Genomic DNA, 18,821 nt, shown 5'->3' on the forward strand with positions numbered 1-18,821 from the left:
ATCAGTTTGTGTACCGGACGCGTAAAGTCGCCTAGCGGTGTATGTACCTTTACCACTCTTTCTACACTGTCCCATCCAGGGTATGTTTGGACGATGGTTCCTGTTTTCCACTGATTCCGTGGCGGCTGCGTGTCCATTATAAGCACCAGATCACCTTTTTCTAAATCCTTCTCGTCTATCGTCCATTTAGGTCTTCTCATTATTGACGGTAGATATTCCCGTAACCAACGATTCCAGAAGCTGTCGGCAAAACGTTGAGCTGTCCTCCACTGTTATCGTAAACATGCGGATCGCGGCTCGTATCTTCCTAACACTATACTTCCAGAGGATGTGCCGATCAGAAGATGATTAGGCGTGAGTGCCTCGCGATCCCGCGGATCAACAGGAACATGCGTTAAGGGTCGCGAATTGACCGAATGCTCTATTTCGGTCAATAACGTGTACAGTACTTCCTCGGATGGAGCTTGTTCGCGTAGTACCACGTGTAGTACAGTTTTCACCGATCTTATGAGGCGCTCCCACGCGCCGTCCATATGTGGAGCATCCGGTGGGTTAAATACCCATTTTATTTCGTGTACCAATGTATATTCTTGCAGTTCCTCTCTATCCAGTTCGGCGATAGCTTTTTTAAGCTCCTTGCAATCGCCCTTGAAATTCGTGCCGTTGTCACTATACACAGCAACGGCAGAACCTCTCCGGGAAGCCAACCGCTGCAAAGCCATAATTGCTGAACTTGCACTCAAGCTGTGGGCCAGCTCTACGTGTATGGCTCTCGTAGTAAGACACGTAAAAAGAACTCTCCAGCATTTCTCCCTACGTCGGCCGATTTTAACCGACATGGGTCCGAAATAATCCATTCCACAGTGGCTGAACAGTCTCTGTCTGTATGCTAGTCTCCCCACTAATAGCGTAGACATAACCGGTGCTTGAGGTTTGGCACGATGTAGACGGCATATTAAACATCTACTGACAATCGAGCGCAAGACCTTTCTTAAACCTATTATATACAAGGTTTGACGGAGCTCGTTGACAATAGCTTCATTACTGCCATGATAGAAACGCCGATGGTATGAGCATTCTAGTCACGGAGTGCTTGCCCTCAAGAATTATCGGGTAATTATTAAATTCAGCTTCGCTCGCTCTTAAAATACCGCATTCGTCTATATAAGGCCGTAGATTTGCTATTTTGCTAACTTTACTTACTGGTTTGTTATTTTTGATCGCACTTAGTTCTTCACTGAAGTGATCGGCCTGAATCTTGCGATACTTATATCGTTCTGCAGCTACGATGCTTTCCACGGAAATCGGATTGCGTGGTCTCCCTCTCCAGCGATTTACGGCTGATTGTACTCGCCTAGCCACAATCAATAAACCCTGCCATCCCAAAATGTTGATCGCTAGTGAAAAACCAGCTGGTTCGTGAGACTTATAGTGTGTACAAACGTTTTGCGCGCTTCCGTTTCGTCTATCGTTGCTTTCTGTTTCTCATCAAGTGGTTTCTCTACTGGCCAGTAACGTTCCGATTTCCGCAAAAACTCCGGCCCAAAGTACCAGCTGGTGGAATCACAAAACGCTCCATTATTCCAGCGCGTCGCGATATCTGCCGGGTTCTCTCTTGAGGGGGCCCATCGCCAATCTGAGCTCTTCGTGATCTCTCCAATTTCTCCGAGACGATGAGCTACAAACACTTATCGAGTACGCGGCTCCCCTTTTATCCATCTCAATGCGGTTGTCGAATCGGACCATAGGAAGCGTCGATGAAACTCAATATCCAGTTCTTCAATAATAGTGTTAGTTAATCTTGCTGCAAACAGTGCAGCTTGCAACACTAAACGCAGAACGGAAAGTGGCTTCAAAGGCGCTACTCTTGACTTTGCCATTATTAAGATTGTACTTGTTGGAGCTTTCTCCATTTCGATCCTTATGTAAGCTGTAGCAGCATACGCTTCCGAACTCGCGTCACGGAATACATACAGCTGCGCCAATAAATGCCCAGAAACTGTTATTACAAGGCAATGCGGGACGCGATTTCCGTTTACAACCTGCAGTGTCTGTAACCACGATAGCCAACCAATATTCTCTTCATCCTGCAACGGTTCATCCCATCCAATCCCACTACGCCAAATCTTCTGCATTAATATTTTCGACTTTATCGTGAAAGGTACCAGAAACCCAAGGAGGTTAAATATCGACATAATGACGCGAAGATATTCACGCTTCGTCGGTTTCCTGCGTCTGTGTGCCACCTCCGCGGGAATTTTGTTCATATCGACTCTAAACCCTAACTGGTCTAACCTCGTACCCCAATAAAGACCTAGAACCTTCTTTCCCCCTCGGTCACAGAATCTCATTTCTACTCATTCTTTTACCGGTTTCCCTATCGCCGCAGCTTCCTTCACCGTCCCATCGTTACTGGCCCAGCCGTGCATCTCGAAACTTGCTCGCGCATTTATTCTCGTTACCTCTGGAACCGAATCTATCAACTCTTGCGTGGATTTCCGATTGACCAAATAATCATCCATGTAACTATTAGTTGTGATACTTCTATACGCATTTGGCTGAGAATGAATATAATCTTCCGCGTTCCGATTTTTAACATATATCGCACTACCAGGTGAGAACTTCGCACCAAAAATTAAGCATGTCATTGCAAAAATCTCGGGCTCGTTCTCTCGATTGCGACCGCGCCATAAAAATCTTTGTGCTTCTCGATCTTCCTTTCTCACTTTCACGCGCAAAAACATATCCTTAATATCTGCCTTACACACAACAGCATACTGTCGGAAACGTAATAACACGCCCGACAACGGTTGCAAAAGATCCGGCCCGGACTCGAGATGGTCGTTGAAACAAATACCAGCTGTCTTGGCAGCGGCGTCAAAAACTATTCTCAGCTCTCCTGGCTTACTCGCATTCTGCACACCGAAATGCGGCAGGTACCAAACAAGCGTATTTTGAGTGTTTTTCTCTACCTTTTCGGCGTACCCGTCTCTAATAAGTCTCTCCATCTCTTTGTAATAAAGTGAGACATAGTCTGGATTCCGATCCAATTTCTTTCTAACGAAGAAAGCCTTTTCTTCGCGGTAGTAATACTTTCAATCTTTGGCGTGCTGTTTGAATTCCACAATAACCCTGTTACCCATGCATCTCCCACGTAACAACTTATCTCCTTCAATGTAGTCAGGGCATGATCATGAATACTTTTAGGCCGCATATCCACACGAACACCAAAATCATCTAACTGAAAGTAAAGCCTGATCAATTCGTCGAGCCCTTTGTTGTCGTTACACTGTCCGATACTGAACACGTCCGCTCCGTTTATTGAGCTCGCGATCGAGGTTTTATTCCAGTCTGATCGGGGTCGTACCAACCCATGTACAGTCCAGCCTAAAAGAGACCGCGATAACGCAAGATTGTGGCCCTTCACTTCTTGCAACTCGCGGGTCACTATCGATTGCTAATGGTCTTGGCCTAAAAGCAACTTTGGCTGCGCTTCTTTATAAGGGAGCAACTCTACTCAATTAGACTCCTTCACGTGTTTCACAAGGTTATTGGGAAGAGATTGGATGGGTAGGCTTAGATCTTGCACGGTTAATGCATGTTGAACGAAGTGGGAACCGGAAGACCCGTGCACCAAAACGCTGACCTTTTCGCAGCTTGTGGTGACAGCACCGTGGTCGTTTATTCCTTTTAACGCAACATTTATTCTAGTGCCTCTTACTCCTATCTGCCGCATTAACTTCTTATCGACCAGTGTAACGGTCGATCCTTCATCTAGCAGCGCGTAAGTATCTATGGAACCTGTCGAGCTGCATACGTGCACAGGATTACTTTCAGGAGCGTGTGTGTCGTGGAGAGTCAACTTTTATTATTGCTGGCGGACGTTGGGGCAGTTCCTACTTGCTCTGGAGCATTACTTGGCTTGTCGACCTTCCTGTATCTTCCTTCATGCCTTGTAGCCGATCTCATTATATGTAGAAGTGAATGATGCCGTACTTGGCACACTGAACAGTTTTCAGCTCTACAGTCGTTCAGTACGTGTCCCGGTTTTAAACAATTAATGCACAATCGCAATTTTCTCACCAGACGCCAGCGAATCTCCACCGGTTCCTTTAAAAAGCGTGTGCAGGCTGCGGAGGTGGGATTTAGTCTTTGGCAAAATGCACAACCCGTCCGGACTCTGTTCGTGCCTGTAGAATTTGGTTCTCTACGAGTCTCGTTTGCAATTGTAAGCGAGGTGGCAATCTTTGAACAACGGGATCTTCTTACCGGTGCCCTGTAGCTCTCACCCGTAGTATAGGGGACCGATTCCAGGTTAAATATACCAGCTGACACCGCTAGCTCTGCCTAGCGAAACATAAAATTAGCCAACTTTTCTAAACTTGTTTCTTTTGCATTCTCCTCCGCCGAATACATATTGAACGCGTATTTCAAGGCCGAGTTTACCGGCCACACTCTTCAATAAATCAAAACTATATAAATACCCAGTGAGCTCTAACGATTTGAATGCGGCAACAGCATTCTTTACTTTTGTCGCGAACTACGTGATACTAATGTTTCCTGAGTCTAAATGAGGCAACTGTTTTATTTGGTATGACACCCTATCGGCAACGACGGTTTTATTTCCGAAATGTAACTCGAGCGTGCGCATAACGTCCTTTGTGTTGCGAGTGGTTGCTAAAAGCATGATCACGGCCTCGCGAGCCTCACCTTTCAAGGCTTCGAACAATCGCGTCATGTTTTCACGCTCGCCAAACCCACCTAGTTCAGACGATAGCTCATATGCTTCCTTAAAGTGTAAGCATTCGACCGGATCGCCGCTGAAGCTCGGCAAGCTCTTCGCCGAACTTAGTCGATTTACAAGACGGTAACTCCCTTCGCCAACCGAAGCTTCTCGTATCGTCACTAAGTTTTTTCGATGGCTTCTGCTATGCGCACCGCCGGGTTAGCAACTAGCAGCGCATCAGAATCCGATCTGCCGGGTAACATCGTGCTGTGAAGACAATTGTTGACTCCTTGCTCCGTCGTATTACCGCTGTTAACCCGACCAGACGCGACAGCTCTTGTAGATCCATCAGGCGATTCAGCGATAACCTGCCGTTCGTCTACTGCCCGCAGTGGTGACTGGTTCTGAGAATCCAAATTCCTGCTGGAACTTGGAACAGGTGATGTCGAAATCCAAGGCGAAGTCCTGGTGCATGGCAGCTCACATTACGATGTCACAAGATCTCCTCTGTCCACTGGAGACTTTTTCTCTTTCGGCGGACCAGACTTGTCTCCGCGTGTAGCAGAGCGTCTTCTCCTCTTCGGCGGCATTACTCAATTATAAATCAAATAACTATCACTCACTTCCAAATGCAACGGCCGCTCTATCCTGGAGTTACCCAGATATGTCCCGGGCTTCAGCACCAAAATATTATAAGGACTAACCCAGGATAAGAGCAGGCCAACAAAAAATCCAATAGGTTGATTAACAAAAAGGTTTATTGTCGTCTCACTCAAATGAACAAATCCTATATTTAAGAGGAGCGCGATAGGAGCGCCGGGGAAAGAGTGTTGTCGATACGAAAACTCAGACACGAATGAATCCTCGACGCGTACTGACGCGGAACCGCCTTCATCCTCCCTACCTCACTGTTGCAGTGCTCGTCTCGCGCATCGCTCAGCCTAACGGTCTCGGCACGACCTGATAGGCCTACCGTGCACGTGGACCTTGTTTTTGGGAAGACGCTCACGTTTTTCCCCTTTGGTCTACCGTGCCTGGGATGCCGCTTACGACAGACTTATCCGTGGGCATGGGAAAGAATGCCGACGACGCGGGATTTCTATCCAATCCGCCAATCCGCGAGACGCTTTCAATCTCGTTTCCGACGGACAAATTAACCCCAAATGCCTCCCGCACTCCTCTCGCGCTCCCTTGTACATTTTTCTTCTCTTTATATGTCATCACATTATACACCAGCGTTTACAACATAATACATTTAAAATATTGTATATTATTGAGATTTTTGAAATAGCTGTAGGAACTGAAACGATAAACGATTGAAGAAACTGAAACGGAGCAACACAAATTAGAGACTGATATAATAAACCAAAACATTTCTAACTTTCCTCTCATTAATATAAGTAGCACGCCACTATTAGCCGCCATACATCGTACACTATTGGGTTTCCTAACAAAAGTAGTAAGCTAGTAAGCAAGCAGTAATCTAGTAAGCATGCAGTAAGCTAATAAGAAATCAGTACGCCAGAAAGCAAGCAGTAAGCTAGTAAGCAAGCAGCGAGCGAGTATGCAAGCACTGGGCAAGACAACAGTAACCTATTAAGCAAGCGGTAAGCAAGTAAGGAAGCAGGTAGCGAGTAAGCAAGCAATTAACGCGTAGGCAAGCACTAAGCAAGTCAACAGTAAGCTAGCAGTAAAGCAATAAGCTAGTAAGCAAGGAGTTAGCGAGTAAGCAAGCAGTTATCGAGTAAGCAAGCACAAGGCGTATCAACAGTTAGCGAGTAAGCAAGCAGTAAGCTAGTAAGCAAGCAATAAGCTAGTAAGCAAGCAGTTAGCGAGTAAGCAAGCAGTTAGCGAGTAAGCAAGCACTAAGCAAGTCAACAGTAAGCTAGTAGTAATGCAATAAGCTAGTAAGCAAGCGATTAGCAAGTCAACAGTAAGCTAGTAGTAATGCAATAAGCTAGTAAGCAAGCGATTAGCAAGTCAACAGTAAACTAGTAAGCAAGCAGTGAGCTATTAAGCTTGTAATTAGCGAATAAGCAAGCAGTAAGCCAGTATGCAAGCGGTAAGCTAGTAAACAGTAAGCCAGAAAGCAAGCAGTAAGCTAGTAAGCAAGGAGTTAGCGAATAAGCAAGCACAAGATCTGTCAACAGTAAACTAGTAAGCAAGCAGTAAGCTAGTAAGCAAGCAATAGGCTAGTAAGCAAGCAGTTAGCCACTGAGCAAGCAATATTCTTGGAAGGAGGCAGTAAGCTAGTAGGAAATCAGTGAGCTAGTAAGCAAGCAGTATGCTAGTCAGGAAGCAGTAAGCTAGTAAGCAGTAAGATTGAAAGCATACGGTATGCTAGTAAGAAATCAGTAAGCTAGTAAGCAGTAAGATAGAAAGCAAGCGGAATGCTGGTAAGCAAGCAGTAATCTAGTGAGAAAGCAGTAAGCTAGTAAGCAAGCAGTAAGCTAGTAAGCAAGCAGTAAGCTAGAAAGCGAGCATTAACCGAGTAAGCTAGCAGGATGCTAGTAAACAAGCAGCAAGTTAGTAAGGGCGCTAGTAAGCAAGCAGTAGTAGGCAGTGAGCGAGTAAGCAGTAAGCAGGTAAGGAAACAGTAAGTCAGTAAGAAGGCAGTGCGCTAGATAGCCACCAGTAAGCTAGATAGCAAGCAGTAAGCTAGTAAGAAAGCAGTAAGCTAGTAAGCCGGCGGACAGCGAGTAAGCAAGCCCCTAACCAAGAAATCAGTAGGCCGGTAAGCATGCAGTAAGCTAAAAAGCATGCAGTAAGCTAGTGAACACTAAGCTAGAAGCAAGCAGTAAGCTAGTAAGCTTTACATTAGTAAGCAAGCTGTAACTCGACTGCTGGAGGACGTGGTCAATACTCTCTTTTCAATTGGGGAGGGAGGATGACGTCCTCCGGCGGCGTCAGCTGTCCCAATTGAGTGGGCGGCCGAGCTGGGGGTCACGCAGGGGGAGCTGGCCACGGCCATTAAACAGCTCGGGGCGCGTAACACGGCCCCGGGGCCGGATGGTGTGCCCAGCCGGGTTTGGGTTTTGACCCAGAGTGTCCTTGGGGCCGACCTCAGGCGGTTGATTGACTGATGCCTGAGGGACGGGCGATTCCCCCCTAGTTGGAAAGTGGCGAGGATGGTCCCCCTCCGGAAGACGGGTCGGCCCGCAGAGTCTCCCTCCGCATACCGGCCCATCTGTCTCCTCGACGAGGTGGGCAAGCTCTTCGAGCGCATGATTGCCGCCCGCCTCGTCGAGCACCTGTCGCGGTGTGCCCCCGATCTGACCGACTGCCAGTACGATTTCGGGGAGGGTCGATCGACGTCGACGCGATAGGTCGCGTCAGGGTCCTCTCGGGGTCGGCCGTCTCCCGGGGAGGGGTGGCTTTGGCAGTATCCTTGGATATTGCCAACGCCTTTAACACCCTCCCCTGGGAAGAGATTATGAGGGGGCTCGAAAATTATCGGGTCCCCCCTTATCTCAGGGCAGTCGTCGGTGATTATCTCTGCGGCAGGTGGATCAAGTATCCGGGGCGGGATAAAGATATGCGGAGGGAGGTGTACTGCGGCGTTCCGCAGGGTCGGTCCTCAGGCCACTCCTGTGGAACGTCGCGTACAATAAGGTGTTACGGGGCGATCTCCCCGACGGCGTCAGCGCCGTGTGTTATGCAGATGACACACTGGTGCTGGACGTCGGGACGCACTGGGGGAGGGCCAAGCGTCTCGCGGAGGAGGGGGCGCAGCGCGTCGTCGGTAGGATCAGGGGGATGGGGATGACGGTGGCGGTCCATAAGACCGAGGTGATAGCTTTCCATTCACCTCGGCAGGATCCGCCACCCCCTCTGATCCGGGTAGCTGAGGCTGATATCGAGGTGAAACCCCAGATGAGGTATCTGGGGCTGATCCTCGATAGCCACTGGCGCTTCGAGGAGCATTTCCGTTGCCTGGTCCCCAGGTTGGAGGGGATGGTCGCGGCTTTAGGCCGAATCCTACCCAACCTGGGGGGCCCGGCTGGCAGAGTGCGCCGCCTCTATGTGGCAATGGTACAGTCGGTGGCCCTTTACGGGGCCCCCGTCTGGGCGGACGACCTGGCGGCCTCCCGGCGCAGCATGACGATGCTGCGTCGGGTGCAGAGACGGATGGCGTTGCGGGTCGTCCGCGGGTACCGGACCGTGTCGCATGAGGCGCGACGGTTCTTGTGGGGATGCTGCCCATGGACCTTCTCGCGCGATCGCACGCGGTGCTGTATCGTCACCGCGTCAACCGTCGCGCGGGGGGGGGGGCGGTTCCGGGAGCGCAGGAACCTGCTTGGGGCGATTTGACGCGCCAGGCCCGGCAGTTCATGATGATCGCGTGGCAGGAGCGGTCGGCTCTGCCAACCGCGGGGCACCGGACAATCGGTGCTGTTCGGCCACTCCTGAGTGAGTAGCTGGGCAGAGGCCATGGAAGCCTCACTTACCGGATCGCACAGGTGTACGGGCATGGCATCATCGAGAGATACCTGTGCCGGATAGGGAAGGAGCCGACGGCGCGTTGCTGCGTGTCCTGGTCAGCGTCGTCGGGCGGGATGTCTCGCTGCCGGGCATGGTGCGCGCCATGCTCGGCAGCGAGCGGAAGTGGAGGGCCGTGTCCTCCGTTTGCGAGAGCGTAATGTTGCAGAAGGGGGCCGCGGGCAGGGAACGCCAGCTTCAGCGGCGTGCTGAGGCTCGCGCTCGTGTGGTAGCGAGAGGGCGTCGCCCAGGCGCCGGGCGTCGTGGTCGGCTCCCGCGGCGTGGCGGATAACCCTGGCTGGGAGGGGGTTCCTGAAGGGAGCCTCCTCCAGCCACGAGGCTCAGGGCCGGACCGGATGGGGTTGGGAGTGCCACCCTAATTCCGGTCAGGCGCATCGGGAGGCACCCTCGGTGGTATGGTACGGCAAGGAGCCACCAGCTGCCGAGGGGTAGAAGTGGGGTAGCGGGCGGTTGCGAATTGGGGCTCGCAGCCGCCACTGAACGCGGCCCCGAGATGTATGGCGGCGGGACGGAGTGACCTCGTACTGCCGCCATGAGATAGCGTGACAGCCGGGGGGCCCTTTTGTCCCCCAGTGGATGGGCGCACAGAGCAGGCACGGGGAGGATACCGGAAGTATGCTCTCAAATCGTGGGGAAGGATCACCGTGGGGTTTTTAGTGGGTAGGTCCCGCGCCCGTCATTCCATGGGCACGGGGAATCTCACACACCCCTCCCACCTCTCCCCAAGGGGTGCGAGGGAGTCTTACGAAGATTTTCCCCACGAAAAAAAAAAAATGTAAACGGTAGGCTACTAAGCCAGCAGTAAGCTAGCAAGCAAGCACGAATCAAGCATACAGTAAGCTAGTAAGCAACCAGTAAGCAAGAATGCAAGCAGTAATCTAGTAACAATGCAGTAGACTACTAAGCAAGCAGTTAGCGTGTAAGCGAGCTCTAAGCAAGAAAACAGTAAGCTAATATGCAAGCAGCATGCTAGAAAGCAAGCAGTAAACTAATAAGCAAGCAGTATGCTAGAAAGCAAGCAGTAATCTAGTAACCAATTAGTAAGCTAGGAAGCAAGCTGTAAGCTAGAAAGCAAGGCGTAAGCTAGTAAGCAAGCAATAATCTAGTAAGCAAGCGGTAAGCTTGTAAGCAGCAGTAGGCCAGTAAGAAGGCGCTAGAACAGTAAGCAAGCAGTAAGCTAGTAAGCAAGCAGTAAGCAAGTAGGCAAGCAATAAACTCGTAAGCAGGCAATAGGCTACTAAGCAGGCAGTATGCTAGTCAGCAAGCAGTAAGCAAGTAAGAAAACAGTAGAGTGGGTGAGTAGGGAGAGTTCTAAGCCGTGCTCCGCGGGGGGGGGGGCATTCCGGGGTGATCTAGGGTGTGGGGGTGTTGGGGGGGGGGCATGCGCCGACTGAGGTGGTCCGTGATGGACCCGCCGGGGGTGAAGTGTGGGGGCATAGGCCCGTGTGCTAGTGTGGGGGGTCAGTAACTATTACCGACAGTCGGTAATTAGTATCAGAGGTCGGTATATATTATCAATGGTCGGTAGTTAGTATCGGTGGTGAGTAATTAGTATTAGCGGTTGGTAAATTACCAGAGGTTAGTGAGAGGAATACGTAATTGCTTGAGGTTGGTAAAAGAGAAGAGTTAAATAAATTAGATGTCTTTGGTAAAAGAGAAGGGGTAATTATCAGAAGTAATTATCAGAGGTTGGTAAAGAGAAGGTGGGAATGGAATTATATGCTACTTTAACAAATATGATATATTTAATTGCGTTTTACATTATCCTGAACACATGCATAAACGCAATTTCTGCAAAAACGTATAACATTGCATTCGCGAATGCAGATTCTTTGTAATATATCGAGAGCATCGCCGTAGGTGCGGGAAAGAAGGAGGCTTTTATGAGCTCTCGCGTTTATGTACAATACTATTCAATTTTTTTTTTTTAAATAGTTGTAAAATTGTTTTTGTATTTTCTCGTCTGAATATTGCGCTGCGCGAGTGATGCATAGCGGGGGGAGAGGAGTTTTTATAACTTTTACAACGCGTTTTAGATTCCCATGAACACGTGCAAGAAACGCAACCTCTGCAGAATATATAACATTGTAATCGCAGACGATGCAGACGGATGCAGATAACATTCTTCGCGGCATAGATCATTTTACGTACACGCACAGTACGCAATACTTTTAAAGCAGAGAATAACTAGATTACAGAATATTACTTTTATGGATCCACGAATTGTGTGAGTTATTGTGTCTTATCCATTTTACGTACACATTGTTCCCCTTCTCTTCTTTCTGCGAAGAATGCAACTTTTTTGCAAGACGTTTTTAGATTAGACTGAGCACATGCAAAAATGCAGCTTCAGCAAAACGTATAACATTGTACTCGCGGACACAAATTTCTATAATATATCACGAACATCACCGAAAGCATCATCGGGACATAGATTTTTTTGTGCAAAAACGTATAACATTACAATCGTGGACACAGATTTCTTTAATATATCGCGAAACTCATCGAGAGCATCATCGGAGCACAGATTTTGTGATATATCGTGTGCATCAGTGTACACGTCAACACAAAAAGGGCCGTATGAATCATCAAGAGCAGGAGCTGTACGATTAGGCTGCACAATTAAGGTCGATGGAAGAATACAATATATGGGAACATCGATTTGACGATTATCTCAATTCTTTGTAGGAACGAAGCCGAACCAAGAGATTGCGACTCTCAATCGGTGAAAAACAATCATTGATTGCCCATATCGCTAAATTGGAAAGCCTGAAAGATTCGACACGCAATCGATTTGTACATGTGGGTGCTGGACACAGTGCAAGACTCAGATGGCGAGAAATTGATACAGCTTTCGTTAATCGCATATTGATCGGTGTCGTAATAAATTCTAACCACATTGAGCCTCGCAATTTTCTCGAAGATGCGAGAGACATTGTACTCGATCATGTGCGGAACATTGTGCTGAAACATGACAGTGTAAAAATAAATACTATACTTAACGGTGAATTTGTGGCTGGTAACAAACGTGCAAACAAAAGTGTTAACACAAAAAACTGTGAACATTTCGCTTATCTGACCTACACGAATGGTATGATTTGCGCGTCATCGAACCCATTCTAGCATCCTTAGACGAGTTTCAGGAACGCGATAGTGGGTGGGCACTGTCACGTATACTTAATTTAATTGTTAATGTAAATAAATTTATGCCAATGCATGTGGGATGTACCATGCAATTACCGCGAGAGATACAACTAAAGAAAGCTGTAATCAACGTACGCTCGACGGACAATGCGTGTTTCGCGTGGTCGGTGGTGGCTGCCCTGCATCCAGCCGAAAGTCACGTATATCGGGCATCCTCATATCCTCATTATACAACAATGTTGAATATCAAAGATATTGAATTTCCAATGGCATTGAACCAAATTAAAAAGTTTGAACATCTCCATCAACGTCTATACCATTGTGTTTAAATATGTTAAAAACTATTTAAAATCGCGTTCGTCTGAAATATTAAATTCTCGGCTACGATTCCCGTATCCGTTTGTGTCCGTGACACTGCGGAAGGTTAAGCGTTCGTCAGGTTCGTTGAACGTTCGGACGATTTAAAACCGCGGCCGTTTATGTGTTTTTGTACGCAGACCTCACGCGAAGATTCGCTTCGCACCGATTTAAACGGTATCGTGACGTCAGCGTCGAGAGAGAGAACCGTATGATATATTGAAAAGAGATCGACAGCTGAATTCGGCAGCGCCGCATCGCGACGACAAGGCGCGACCGAGTCTTCGTCTGTCGATCCGCAACGATATTCGTTATTATTCACGAGCCGATTGCGAACGGGAGCGGATCCCTGACGATCTCGCTCCTCAAGTATGGACTCGCACATACGATTGGACTTGTTTTTTAAAGAATTATCACCGTTGCTGCGGTTAGAGTTTTCCCATCGCAATCTACCTGCGACAAAAGAGAGGTCGTAATACACGCTGCGCGTGGCACGACCTCCTTCACTAGGAAGGATTGTACGTTGCAGTCGTTGCCGCGACCGCGACGTAAGGGACTCAGGGTGCACCCACCCAGAATCCCTTTAAAGCTATACGGCTTTGGAGCCTTCCAAAGGTCATACCGTTGAATCGGTACCGCCTCGTGGAGTGCTCTTCGTGCAAAGGTCGCTGAAAAACCCTCTCCAGAAACACGTCGGTGTACGAGTCGACCGTACAACCTCCGGAGGAGTTCGGGTTCAAGGTCACCTCACCTTCCGTCACGCCGCCTACCACATACGGTCCCCGTGCAACACGGTCGCCGGGTAGGCTTTATAGTGCGGTTGGACCCGCGAGGGATTTTTAGCAAAGGACACTTTACTGTCACGGTCCCCGGTAAAAACGGCCGCCGTGCAGTAATATTACCGTGTCGCAGGAAATCACCTCGCACGACGTTCCTACGTCACCCGCACGGAGAGCATGCTCACGGGATCCACCCATTTAGAGCTTTACGACCTCCATTTGGTGACCCGTCCGTGGCAAAGTCGCCCCCGACAGATACGAGTGAATTCTCTTCCGTTCAGGGTAAAAGTCTCGCTGATAATTTCAATAAATAATTATCAGCGAACAAGTACAAATTTACAGTCCACTGATCCACGTTAAACGACAGCTGATCTCCCCCTACCAGCGCACCGATAGTCGCTAGGAGAGCGAGGCAAACAGCTGACGAGCGTGTGTTTACGATACGTGTACGCACATATTTAATCCGAACGAACCTTTGTTACAGCAATCAAGGTCCATCCCAGACGGGGTTACGTCGGTGAAGCCACCCCCGGCCAGATCAAAAAATATAATAATTTTTTTTCTAATTTTATATTTTTTATTTTTTTCATTTTTTTGTTAACTTTATAAAATAAAAGGCTAGTCGCAGAGCGACAAGCGAAAATTACAAACAATAAAAACTTATTATTCACTTTCCCTAGTATTTCCCTCGTCCGGACGCCGGTTAAAACCCTTAGTTTCTAACACATTGAGAAAAAGAAGGTGTTACCGATACGAGTCGCCGATAAGAAGATGGAAAGGCATGTTAATTTGTTGTATTTAGAAGGAGCAAACGACGTGGGACATTTCGCGTGGATCAAGAACATATGCTTGCACTACTTTAGTTCGAATGAGAAGCTGGAAGCTCACACCATGGATTGTGAGAAGATTAGTGATTGTGCAATCATATTACCAAATGATGATGACAGCAAGTCGCTTAGCTTCAGTAACTACAACAGGAAAGAGCGTGTTCGGTTTATTGTGTATGCCGATCTGGCATGCATCCTGGGAAAAGCAGATACTGATTGAGGAACATCAAGATACACGTACCAGCATCATCGAGTATTTAGTGTGGGATATTATGTGCGGTGCTCGTACGACGACTCGTTATCTACGTTTCAATGTCGTCGTGATCCTGATTGCGTGTCATGGTTTGTGAAACAACTCCAAGATTTGTCACATCGTGTAAAGTCCATTTTATCGACCAATGTGACCATGGAAAATTTATCAACTGAATAATTGCAAAATTTTAATACTGCAACACACTGTCACATATGCGAAACACCGTCTGCGCGAGATGACAAGCAGGTACGCGATCATTGTCATTTGACCGGTCGATACAAAGGACCCGCGCATTCAAATCACAATCTAAATTATAAAGACGCGTTTGTCATTCCCGTGATCTATTACAATTTATCTGGTTATGATTCACATTTTATTATCAAGGTGATAGCCACAGCATTCGAGGTTGACATCACTGTATTGCCAATAACAAAAGAAAAGTATATTTCATTAACAAAATACATTGAAAACACGGATGAAGAATCGAACTCGCGCAGATGCATAAAATTGCAATTCATGGATTCGTTTAACTTTTTAGATACAAGTCTTGAAAAATTGGTATCTTTTCTGAGTAAAGATCATCTTCAAATTATACGATCCGAGTTTCAAAAGTTATCTGCGGAAGATTTTGATTTATTGACACGGAAGGGCGTGTTTCCGTATGAGTACATTGACTGTATCGAAAAGTTGGAGCAATCATGTTTGCCATCGCGTAATTCATTTTACAGCTCCTTGACTGGTGATACAGTATCCGAAAACGATTACGTGTACGCCGTCAACATGTGGACTCGGTTCTTAATTCAAACGCTCGGCAAGTATAGCGATTTGTATCTAAAGACTGATGTCTCGCTGTTGGCTGATATTTTTGAAAATTTTCGCAATAATTGCATCACAAGTTACGGACTCGATCTCGCGCATTATTATACTCTGCCTGGTTTTACGTGGGATGCCATGCTGAAGCATACACGTATCAATTTTGAACTTCTTACCGATATCGACATGATTCTATTCAACGAACGTGGTATACGCGGTGGTTTAGGTCAATGTTCCAACACACGTGCACGAGCCAACAACAAGTACATGCAGTCGTATGATCCATCGCAACCGTCATCATATCTAATGTATTTCGATGTAAATAATTTGTACGGCTGGGCAATATGTCAACCATTACCATACGCCAATATTCAATAGGCCAACAACAAAGATATAGATATTGTTTAAATATCGCGTGAGTCCGAGACGTAGAAATTAGGCCGCGATGCCCGTATCTATATTAAAATTCGCGTAATTCTAGATGGTTGTGCTGACATGGAAATTTTCCATCGTTCAGATTAGTATACCGCGGCTATTTACGTGTTTTTTCAAGCTAGCTTCACTGAAATTCTCGAGTTTTGGAACAAATTCTAGGAATTGTGTTGTTAGCGCTGAGAAAGAAAGAGAAAAGGGATCTATCGGAGAAAGATCGATAGACGAAACGCGGCATCGCCGCGCCGTGGCCACGCAGCGCGTAGCAGCCCAGGCCCAGCAGCGCGAGGCGTCGCTACCCGGTTCTGCGCTTGCGCGACGGAGCCGGCCGCGGTCGTCACTGCTTGGAGATCGTCACGGTTCATTCTTGAGCCGTCGGCGATCGAGAGCGGACCATGGGAGGGTCGCGCTCCCATTTACCTACGAGCTCCGAAGAGAATGAGTCGATCTCGCTCCTCGTAATAGAATCAGTTTGCGGACAAACAATTTATTGAAAAATCTCGTCATAGCGACTTGAGATTTTCCCCAGAAAAAGGACAATCTGCCTGACGTTGCAGCGATCGCAAGGCACGCCGAGTATGAAGCGATCGTAGACGCAGGATTGTGATTGAACGTTGCAGTTCGTGGACGCGACTGCGACGTTGGAGATTCGGTGTGGATCGCCTTGAGTCTTTTTCCAATTATCCGGTTGGAGCTACTGGAAGGCTGATGCCGACATACTGGTATCACCTAGTGGTAGTTCACCGTTCGTAGAGGTCGTACGAAACCCACGGGAATCACTCGTCCTGTGTACCACTGAGAGTACACCGACCGGTGGGGTGGAAAGTTTCAACGACCAGATTAGAGCTATACGGCGTAGGAGCAACCGGAAGATAGATATTCAGGAAGGATATCACTTCGTGGTGCTCTCCGTGCATCGGGCGTCGGAGAACCCGCTCCAATATACCGTTGTGAGGGGACAATAAGTAGAGCCTAAGCGTACGGTGGAGCAAAGGGTTCGAAGAGCCTTCCTTCCATCGCTACACCCACTACCAGCTGTGAGTCGACCACACTGGGCTGTGAACGTAGGGTGGTTGGAATTGCAGGGGATTGAGTCCGGAACCGGTGAGCCGCAGGCCAGTTCCTCGGAACATAGGAGCCTCCGTCGAGGTAGCCACGGCTGGCTGCCGGGCATTCCTTTGATGAAGGAATCGCCGACTTGGCAACAACGTGAGCATACCGCAGGTTGCTCCTGAGGAGCTGCCGTCGAGGAAGCCGAACCAGGACAAGACGTTCTCTTCCGTGGGTGGTGTAGAAACGCCACCCGCACGGGGAGCGTGCTCGCGGGATATAGCCTCTTGGAGCCTTACAACCTCCATTTGGTTTCCCGTCCGTGGCATTGCGAAGAGAACCCGGTAGAACAGAGGAAAACCTCGTCTACCCGGTTGTGCGCGTCGGTGAGATCGTAGAAAGAGAATCTCATCGACCAGAAAGAGAACAATATACAGTCCACTAGCTAGAGCTCTAGATAGCCAGCCAGCTCTCCCCTCCAAGCACATCAGACTGTCGCTGGAGCGCGAGAAACAGCTGACGAGCGCGCGATTGTAGACTTGTCCGCAAAAGTATTTATTAGGCGGATTCTTTTGTTACAGAAAGCCTTCGCAGCAATAAGAAAAAAGGAGACAAAAAAGAGGAGAAGGGGCCAAAGAGCAAGCCACCCACCAATCATTCTTTTTTAGTTTCTAGTTTTTTTGCTATAATTTTGTAAAGAGTTCATTTATATTTTTGTAATAAAAAATTTATTGAAAAACTTGTAACAATTTCTCTCCCTGTCTGTTTCCTCATCCGGGCCCACGTTAAAGTCCCTTAGTTACTTTAACAGATGTAATGGTCGTAGCGTTAGACTCATCGACGGGGTATATTTTGGAAGTCGACCTGGTGTATCCACAGCATCTACATGATGCACACACTAACCTACCGTTCTGTCCAACATGTGATAAACCGCCTGGCAAGCGTCAAGAGAAGCTCCTCGCGACTCTATACGATAAGAAGTGTTACGTAATAAATTACCGTAATCTGCAGCAATGTATTCGTCACGGCCTTCGCATAACTGAAGTTCACCGCGTATTACAGTTTTCCCAATCTCCATGGCTTCGCGATTACATCGAACTAAACACAAAGTTTAGAACTCTTGCTACAAATGATTTTGGGAAAAATTTATACAAGTTAATGAACAATGCAGTGTTTGGCAAAACTATGGAGAATGTACGTAATCATGTAGATGTAAAATTAGTAACGAAATTGGAAGGGAGATACGGTGCGAAGGCACTGATCGCTAAACCAAATTTCCACAGTCGCAGCATATTTTCGGGAAACTTAGTTGCAATCGAACTGCGTAAACTATCCGTAAAATTTAACAGACCAATCTATGTAGGTATGTGCATACTAGATATATCTAAGGTTTGTTTGTATGAATTCTATCACGATTACATGTTACCAACACATAGCAATGAATGTAAAATTATGTACACCGACACAGACAGTCTAATCTACCACATCGAGTGTGACAATATTTATCAACTTATGATACGTGATATTGCCCGTTTTGACACGAGCGATTATCCCACAGGTAATCGATATGGTATTCCGCTTGCTAATAAGAAGGTACCAGGTTTAATGAAAGATGAAAATAATGGTGCGATTATGACCGAATTTGTCGGACTGAGAGCAAAGATGTACACCTTGCAAGTCGATGGTAAGAATGATACGAAAAAGGTGAAAGGTATTAGGAGTAATATTATAGCACGAACTATAACATTTGATGATTATGTGGAATGTTTGATGGATGAGATTGAAAAGATTTGTCAACAATCATGTATAGATCCACGTTGCACGAAGTGTACACGATATTAGAAACAAAAATTGTTCTTAGTCCGTACGATGACAAACGATATATTATACCATATTCGACCGAGACGCTGCCATGGGGGCATTATAAAATACCGCTTTAG

At 47.4% G+C, this 18,821-nt stretch overlaps 3 protein-coding genes across 3 annotated transcripts; 2 read left to right on the plus strand and 1 right to left on the minus strand.

Annotated features, from left to right (window-relative positions):
* Window positions 1-272: 272 nt before the first annotated feature.
* On the minus strand, window positions 273-917 carry LOC143347471 (uncharacterized). Its single transcript, XM_076776668.1, has one exon. It carries the CDS (start codon window positions 915-917, stop codon window positions 273-275), a length of 645 nt encoding a protein of 214 aa, XP_076632783.1.
* Window positions 918-12,297: 11,380 nt separating this feature from the next.
* On the plus strand, window positions 12,298-14,553 carry LOC143347526 (uncharacterized; the record flags this gene model as incomplete). The annotated part of the gene is made up of 2 exons (XM_076776753.1): window positions 12,298-12,693; window positions 14,248-14,553. Coding segments are annotated over 2 exons (702 nt in total), but the record flags the coding sequence as incomplete, so codon positions are not given.
* A 3,591-nt stretch (window positions 14,554-18,144) lies between these two features.
* Window positions 18,145-18,821, plus strand: LOC143351524 (uncharacterized). The gene is given in 2 exon segments (XM_076783104.1): window positions 18,145-18,685; window positions 18,688-18,821. Coding segments are annotated over 2 exon segments (573 nt in total). The 5' UTR covers window positions 18,145-18,246.

This window comes from Colletes latitarsis, chromosome 2, assembly GCF_051014445.1.
Source record: "Colletes latitarsis isolate SP2378_abdomen chromosome 2, iyColLati1, whole genome shotgun sequence".
NCBI lineage: Eukaryota > Metazoa > Arthropoda > Insecta > Hymenoptera > Colletidae > Colletes > Colletes latitarsis.